Source organism: Anneissia japonica, unplaced genomic scaffold (genome assembly GCF_011630105.1).
Source record: "Anneissia japonica isolate Jap-2015-1 unplaced genomic scaffold, ASM1163010v1 scaffold288297_len153801_cov211, whole genome shotgun sequence".
NCBI lineage: Eukaryota > Metazoa > Echinodermata > Crinoidea > Comatulida > Comatulidae > Anneissia > Anneissia japonica.
Genome location: NW_022715073.1, coordinates 142,685 through 152,102, shown reverse-complemented (window position 1 = coordinate 152,102; position 9,418 = coordinate 142,685). Strand labels below are relative to the sequence as shown.

At 32.8% G+C, this 9,418-nt stretch overlaps 1 protein-coding gene across 2 annotated transcripts in view; it reads right to left on the bottom strand.

Moving 5' to 3' along the window:
- Window positions 1-911: 911 nt before the first annotated feature.
- Window positions 912-9,418, bottom strand: part of LOC117109148 (E3 ubiquitin-protein ligase pellino homolog 1-like) — a 37,110-nt gene continuing 28,603 nt past the window's right edge. For both annotated transcript variants that reach the window (XM_033251398.1, XM_033251397.1), the window contains exons 8-12: window positions 8,660-8,758; window positions 7,102-7,206; window positions 6,253-6,375; window positions 5,756-5,871; window positions 912-5,515 (exon numbers count right to left, since the gene is read on the bottom strand). In XM_033251398.1, coding sequence (XP_033107289.1) covers window positions 5,389-5,515; window positions 5,756-5,871; window positions 6,253-6,375; window positions 7,102-7,206; window positions 8,660-8,758 — 570 coding nt within the window. In that variant the 3' untranslated portion in view covers window positions 912-5,388. The remainder of the gene's footprint in view (window positions 5,516-5,755; window positions 5,872-6,252; window positions 6,376-7,101; window positions 7,207-8,659; window positions 8,759-9,418) is intronic.

Sequence of the window (9,418 nt, the reverse complement as noted above, 5' to 3'; positions counted from 1 at the left end):
AAAGATTAGGGAGTGTAATGAAAATTGAAATACATTCATACATATATATATCGAACCAGCGCCGATATTATGGCTGTTGGTTGCAGTGCCCCTGCCTTAACTGCACGGATATTCGATTCGCTGAGAGTTGAAGGATAAGTGGAAGAATTGAAAAAAATGAGAATTAATGTTTTGGTCACGTGAAAATGTCCTGCCACTATGAGAATTCAACCCACAACCCAGAGATTCGAAGGTGAGCACCTTAACCACCAAGCCACATTTCCGATATAATGGACCTTATTTTTGCTAAGGTCCTACAAAACGACAGCATTAAAACTTATGCAAACGTGTGTTTGTGGGACAGTACGTATGCTTGTTAGACAGGCATATGTGGCAAAGACAAGCCAAACCAGTCACTCGTCGCAAATCCTGTTTTGGAGATAATGGCCAAAACATGCTGGAATGTCAAAATTTTGGAAATCTATTTTATTGCACTAATCTAACCTTTATATATCTATACATCATGCTATGCTGTTATTTTCCTCATTTTCAATGTTAAAACAACAATTTTTAACGATTTGGTGATGGTTTCTGCCTAAAAAATGCCTAAAATCGTAAACTTTGAAGGCTGATTTCTCAAATATTGTTCTTTGAACAGCTGTATGTTTAAACTCGTGTAACTTCATAACGAAGTGTCGGATTTAAATGATTTTTTTACCATTTTATAGCTCTCATTGTACTGTTAAACCCTGTATTAATAACTAAAAATTTTTGATTTTTCCGACGAGTGACTGGTTTGGCTTGTCTTGTCTTTGCCACATATTACTGACCCTGTTCTGATTGGCCAGTTGTTAAGTTTGACACTCCATAAAGGTCCACTGAAAAGTACAGTACCACTAAGCATTAAATTCAAAACCAACAAAACATAAATGTTTTAACTTTGTATGATCCATAACTTATAATTTTATTGGCAATAATTCTATAAGTATTTTACAGATTTCTGCATGTCAAATGTGAGTGCTCATTAATAGTGCTGCTTCAAAACTACATTCCAAGTGTTTTCCTCAAAATGGCCAAACAATTAAACATGAGTGCTGAGGCAACTATGTGTTCTATCTGCTTTAAACTTTGGTACTTTCTTCTTGCTCAATTATGAAATATTTCTGATCATACATTTTCTAGCCTTAAATTACACTTTTTTTAACGATTATTCTTTCCTTTTGTCAGCCCCGGTGACAATTAAGTTATTTTAAAAAATTGACTAGGTGCTCTAAATATGTTGCAATTTATTATTATTTATAATAAAGAACATTTTACATTTTTTAACCAATGATATAATTCAATTGGAGAAATCATAATATTTGATATCTACAAATAAATCAAAAGAAATATACAATTGTATGATAAAGTGCACTGATATTAATTTTTTTATCCATCTTTTCTTATATTTTGGAATTTCACTTTTCAAGCTCATGAGATAAACCAGATGGATTATATGAGGTTTATTGGGTAATATATGTAAACACCGAGCTAAAAATTATGACGTTTGCATGGAGGACAGATTAGCGTTCCTCCAACTCTGTTGCTGCAACTCTAATGAGAACATGTGTATTATTTCAACATGATCTTAATCACTCTCACTGGATTACGTCCCAAAATTCAATACAAATTAAAATTTATTGACTGGTTCTTCAACAAAATTAAGAACACAGTTGGACATTTTTCAAACACCAAAACCTATGGTAGGCTGCCAAAGTTAACAGTCTCGAATCTTAGGACCTATATGATAATCACGATGAAAGGAGTAATCTCATTACAATTCAATGTACAGTAAATGTTTATGTTGGAACACCCAGTAAACACATGAGGAGACCACTTTACTGGAGTCACAGAATGTCTTTTTACAAACCTTTCGGCTTTACGTTTCTTCCTAAGAACAATTAACAATAAACACTTATATATAAATAACAGGAAAATAAATATGTGACAGAAAGGGAATGTTAGCACAGCGATTATTCACACAAATGAACTCTGCATCCATCAAGGGAAGTTATATAAAAACAATGTACACCATGGCAAAACTATGCATATTAACACTAATTACACTACATTATACACAATTTCATGGTTCAGCATTAAAAACCATTGCTTGGTATTACATTAGTACAGCAACATTGCTTGATATTACTGTACAACAGTCCAACCTCCACAAACCAATACATGGTTTACATTGGTTCAACTATCATAACCAATTGTTTGTATTGCTTGATTCACAAATCTTGAAAATTTGCTTGGCATTACATTAGACCAAAACAATCATAAACCAATGGTTCACAATCATAACCCAATGCTTAGTAGCAGATTGGTACACAAAAAATGGTAATATAATGGTTCAACTACCATCAACATTTGCTTGTTTACTTTAGTTCAAACACCATACTGTTCCAACCTGGAATAGAAGCCCAATGAGGTTAATCTCGAGAAAAATCTCGAAATGAAGCCCCCAACCCCATCTTCTTTAGTTTGTAAAAGTAGCCTTGAAAAGAAGCCCATCTCGAAAAGAAGGCCATCAAGATAACACTGGTTCAACAGGCCAGCGTTTAGCATTACAATAAAACAACCATCATAAACCACTGCTTAGTAAGAGGTATGCATTTGTTCAACCACAATTAACCATATATTGGTTCAACCACCATTAAATACACAAGCTTTTTCAGACATTCAAACCCTCTGCAATGAACACTACAAAAAAAAAACAAAAAACACACACACACATATTAATGTGATAAACCTGGTGTTGTGTATATTTGTCTTAAATGTACACTAATCCATCTGCTTCAACCAACTAGTGAATCAAAATAAATCCCTGTCCAGACTATTTGACAAAAGATGACATCACATCATGACCATATATAGGCACATCATGACTACCATACAGCAGTTTTATGTCAAATATGATTTGATAGTCTGGACAGAGCTTTAGTTTGGTCATGGATGGTTTGATCAACAGATCAGCAGATATCAATCAACTTGTCAAGTCATATTTTAAGTCAAATTTAGAGACAGAATCACAAGTATTCTGTGACTTTATAACAACATTTACAAATTTTAGATTTTATAGGCATTTTTTCATACATTATAATATAAATATTATAGACTTTCATAGGCTGTGTACATAGAGCAGTAAATTGATTCATCATAGGTATAACTGTTTAGTTTACAAACCAAAGACCTGCTGAGGAAATTCATAATTCATGATCATCTTTACTTAAAACCTAAACAATAAAGGAAAAAAGTTTGTTCAATTGATGGGACAACATTTCAAATCTTTGAAACCATCTGAATAAAAATAATCATAAATAAAAACAAAACTAACATATATAATCTGCCCAATTAATTAATTATCCAAGATCCAACATATCAGGGGACACATACAGCTATTTGACTACACTTATTCGTCAACTGAGAATTTGTAAAATGTATGGGTTACAATTTCAGAATTGTATTAAATATTTAAAAAAATATTTCAATACAAATTAGCATTAAAAACAAAAATAAAATATGATGTCAATATTTATAATGTGGCAATTTTCAAATTAATTATTGAATGTGCAACCGCTTGACCGGCCCAAAAGATTCTATGCAATTTGACAAGAACATAATTAATTATGCAAAAATTTGCAAAGAAATAAATTTCTCATTTTCAGTTGAAAGATAATTATACCTTAAAAAATAATAACTTAAATATAGAAAGCAAGATCAGCACAGCAGAGCCAGTATATAGATATGATAAGATGCAAATTTTGTGTATTGCTCTCTCAGATTTTCTATGACAAATATCTGTTATTTTTCCATATGAGGGCATGATGAGGTCATATCACACCCATATAAGGGCATGATGACATCATATCACACCCATATAAAGGGTATGATGTGGTCACATCATAACAATATGTGGGCTAATCATAGGTATTTCTCACATGAAACTTGACAAAGCTTAATTAATGTAGGTTTATGATTACTTGTACAGCTGTACATAATTTCTATCTTCTTGTTACTTATGACATTGCTATGGGATCCAGAGTTTACAACAATACAATCAATATAAGTGTATTTAAAATTGGCAGTGAGGAATAGGCATTTTTCTTGCACATCCTTGAGGTCTTATCCAAGTGGGGTGAGGGTCATGTGGGTGGGGATGACTAAAAGAGCCTACGGAATATTTAAACCAAATTATTGTACAGTTTAATTTAAACAATCAAAAGAACAGACCATTATTTACAATACATTTGTAAATCTTATATAAATTTTATGATTTTATATAAAAAAAATTAATTAAATACTTATTAATTATATAATTAGATTACTTAAAAGTTTGATACACATAATTACATTATTGTGAACAGAGATAAGAACTCCTTTGACAGCAGTGATATCTGTCTTTGGTACTGCCATAATAACCCTGACTTTGCAGGTCAGTATACAGTAGGACCACACACAACACACACATTCATAGCTGCATCCCTAGGGAGGGGATACCTACTGCATTAGTCACATAATATACGGCTAAGCCGTGAAGGAAGCGGGACAGCTGGGATATTGGATTAGCAGTTTCAATCTGCTTAATCCACCCCTATACCCGTTCTACCAAATGCATTAATCATTAACGTATATACTCTTCAGTTTGTATATAAATAAATAAATCTTATAATCTACAGTCTTAAGTCATTCCCTGAACGTGCTCCTCTGTCCTTAAACTAAAGTGAACAGGTCTGAATTTAGTATTCCAAACCAGCTGAGCAAATCCACATAGTGATGGTAAGCTTTCTTCTTTGTACAGGAATATGCATTCTATGTAACATGTTAGCTGCGATTCTCTCCTATACCCAAAATGAAATACAGGTGCAAGTAATCCCATATGACATTTCACAAAACAAATTTTATAGAAGAATATACACATATGGAAAAAATTTTAATTTACAAATCTTTGTTGCCTGCCAAGTAGCGCCCCATAAAATGAGAATTCTTGTACAAGGCAGTGAACAAATTAAATATTACTCTGAAATTCATACAAAATAAATTCAATAATGCCACAAGGCCATTTTTGCGCAGTGTACACACATATTTGTTTACTATACCTTATTGTGGTTTGAATGGAGGGGTGAAAGATAGGGGGGAGGGGTGAAAGATAAGGGGCAGAGTTACTTTTCCAGGAGGGGTACATTACTATGTGATGTACAGGGCTTTGGTACAATTTAACCAGAAAAATCCTATCACTTGTATTTCAAAAGCTGGATGAATTTTGCGTGCTTCTGGATAGGAACCATGGAATTTGCTGCAGGTTCAGATGATTCCACACGGAGTGGGGTCAACGCAGAAGAGGTTGTAGGTCAGCTAGCAAGAATTAGGTCAGTCAATGGCTTCCTGGAAGATCAATTTCACGTAACCATGATCACCGCTTAGTGGGTTGGCACAGAAGGGGCAGGCTGCTTGAAAAGTATGAGTTCCATGTGGTAGAGGCACTTCAGACCAAAATCTATAAAGAATAATAAAATAGAAATAATTTAAAAAAAATATTAAATTTTAATATTGATTTACCTTGATCTTGTAGCTAAAGCAGAGTCTCTTACATACGGTTTAAACTTCTGGTGGTGATTTAGCCAGTGTTCTTCAAGCATTTTTTCACTGATGAACAAAATTTATAATTTTAATGAAAATATTATCATCAATTTACAACAATTTAGAAATAAAATATATAAAAAGATGTATGACTTACTTTGCCGTCTTCTCTGTACAGACATGGCCGCAGGGGCAGAAGGCATGTGTTGGGTCACCGGTGTCAACGTAAGAGCTTGGCTCATTCCCCATAAATAAAGCAACATATGAACCAACCTACAAGACAACAATTGTAGTTGTGAATAATTAAAGTCTGAGTATAAGGCACGATCTACAAATTATCCCCAATGACAGAAACAGGTCAAACACGTTTGCTATTGTTACATGACAAGCTTTCCAAACGTGCCTGTGATATGCCCGCCTGTGATATGCAGTTTGGAAGCTTGTCGTTTGAGCCGTTTATTCCGTTTGGAAGTTGACTCCTCTCAATTTCATATGGCTGACTGCAAAATAACAGCGTAATCAAACATACACACGTGTGTTTGTGGGACCACATGTACTTGTGGGAAAAGCATGTACTGATTTGATTTAGTTGCTCCATAGGTTCATGAATATTCATTAGGTTCATGAATCAGTTTATAAACTAAACTAACTCACCACTCTACACATCGGACATGTGCGATCGTCACCTTTACTCTCGTTCTCTTTGCTATCCCAGTGATGGTAGCCATGAACATGGCCACATTTTAGGTATGCATATGGTTGCTTCTCTGTCAACACCTAAAAAAATAAGCACACAATAAAGATATGGACTTCATAAATACATAAATATAATATTCATAAACTATGTGCCATCAATTTGTAATCAATATAGAAAATAGAAAACATAGCTTGATACAATTCATATTCTTTGGTTGGTAATGAGATTTGTTATATACAGAAGACCAAACAAAAATTTGCACATTATAACACACTGGAAATATCATCTGATAAAATTAATAAATTGCATGTGGAATGAATGAGATTATGTGTCAATTCAATGGCGAATCAAAGGGCTGGCAAAAAGGGGGACGTTGGGCCAATAAATCACAAACCAAATGCAAAATCATTTAGACAAGAGAATAAAATGGCTAAAACTCAGAAGCATAGCCCATGTACACCCACAAAAACACCAAAAAACCTTCCTCTCAATCATTGGTTAAAGGCTGTTCGGACTATAGATATTTTGATTGCCTCTCTGGCAAAAATATTCTGGATCTGTCACTAGTAATTTGTTTTTTCCAAGGAGGTTTCACATCTACTGAATGATATAGTTATATATACGGGATGATCATTTGTATCATTTTATATTTTAATTAACATAGCCGCCTCTATGATCTCCTTTAAGGTTTTTGATTCAATTTCTGTTATTCTGTAAGTCTACCCTATCTTATTTAATATTTCTAATTTTTTTAGTTAACCACGAGTACTAGTATTTAAACACGGTAGTTGGCAATTATCACTCACCCGAGATCGTCTACTTGATGGCAAAACAAGAGTATTGAAACCAATCGGGCATTGTGGTCGTGCATCGTTGATATTTTGCCGCAGCATCTCAAGGTGACGTTGAGTCTAAAGAGAGCGATATGGTTGCAATAAGTTATAATATGTCAAAGTTCATATAAACAAAGAGGTTGGGATTTACTATATAAAACCAGAATATTATTACTTAAGACAAATTCTAAACTTACAAAATTATATTAAGCTCTATAATTAAATCTATATTTTTATAATCATATTATATTTATATAATTTATTATTATTACTATTGTTTACTCTACTATAAAATACTAACAGAAAAAAACCTTTTCAACAAGTACATTACTGACCCATGACTAATAATGATAAATAAGATTTGTATAGCGCTCATATCCATTTTAAAGAAATTTTAAAGGCGCTTGAGAAAATAGACAAAAAAAAGAAGATTGGAATATATATAATCAATTAAAATAAACCAGCAGAAGAACAAGCATTACTGCTCAGTTTACCAGCACTTTGAAGCCCCAGTGAGGGTTTGTTGTTTCATGACTCACAGGAGCTCAAATAATGCAAATATCTAGCCTACCCTAAACCAGAAAAATGTTTAAAAACCACAAAAAACTAGAAAATTTCAGATGGCACCAGTGACTACCATCAGATAATAGAATTATTATTAGTATAGTAAAGGAGCGAGTAGATTCAGTAAAGATTTGCCGATGTGAGACTGGTACATAAACTGAATTGACTCATAAAAAATGGGTTATAAAAAAACACAAAAACAATATTGTTAAGGTCAATGCCCACCAAGGATTCTTTATTATGTTTGACATTAAACTTAATTGCTTCTAATCTAGTGGTTCAAAAGGTTCACTGTCTGTGAAAAGTGCTCTAAATTATGTGTATTAGTCTGTAAAATGTTATTTATAGGAAAGACAAAAATAAATTAGTTGTTTCTCATCCCCACCAGTTTCCTTACTTGATGCAACCTTGACTCAAAATAATTTAAATAAAATATTTAGTTTATTGGTAATGTTTTTTTCAGCATTGTAATCTTTTATTGTTAATACTGGTGCAGTAAAACTGGGATAATTTTCAAATAACTCAACTTTGACCCATGTAGACCAAGAAGAAATGTTACTAGCAAAGGTGCCTCCTCCTCTTCAAAAAAATGTTTGAATAAGTAACTAATTTTTATATTTACATAGTCTTAATAGCTAATAAACCCAATATGTAACTAAGAAATATGTTTGTATTATGTAATATATAATACAGTATATAAATAATTAATTAATCTTTTTAATTATTTACTTTGTATGTATTTACTTTGATGTTAAATTTCTTTGTTTTTTATTTAAGTCTGTAAGAATGACAAGAAAAAGTATTGTTATGGCAATAAATAGCTGTGTTACTATTAACCTTTATAGCTTTCTGGTTTATAAAAAGGCTGGTATTTACAAATAGTGTTCAATAAGATTAAATACTTTCACTATTGTGCTCCCAGTTTTAACATTTTTAAACTGCAAACAAAAATGTTATTATTACTTACTGGTGTCCTCATTAAACCAGAGGCGGATCGCCATAACAACGTAGCACCACACAGATCAATTAACGTTCCATCAACTAATACATTTTCTTCACCCTCAATCTGGAAAAATAATAGACAGATAATGGATAACGTAATAGAGAATTGATAATAACAAAAAAATAGTACAACATTTTAAATCAATAAATAATGCTATGATGTTGACACTATTGATAACAATGTTGATGCTACTGGTGACTATGACAATATTACTTACGATGTTTTGAAAATGAATATTTAAAATAGGGCACTTTGGATTGTACAAAGACGGTAGGACCTAAAAGGACACCACTGTGAAGTCATCTGCGCATGCAAAAACACTGAGTTCACGTTGTTGCCTGGATTCTAGGACACAATTTGACCTGAATCTACGTTGTGAAGACAACGTAGGATGGCCACAGATGAGTGAATCGTTGCTAGAGTTACGTTATTGCGCAAATCGAAAGCTCCCTCTTTAAAATATTATCGAACACTATCTAATCTTAACAAATAGTGTTGCTGCATATATAAGATGAAAAAAAACCCTATCCTGATGTATGTTGGTTTAATGCTATTTGTGTTAACATATGCTATGATGTAAGATAAGAAAAGCAGATGTACAATTCAATATCTAATCAGTATAGTCAACTTGTCCTGACCTACTTTACTTAACCTTCTTGACTTAGAAATGGTCAAAGATTCTAGGTCTGAGTATGGTCTGAGAGATATATAACCAGTTGCGGC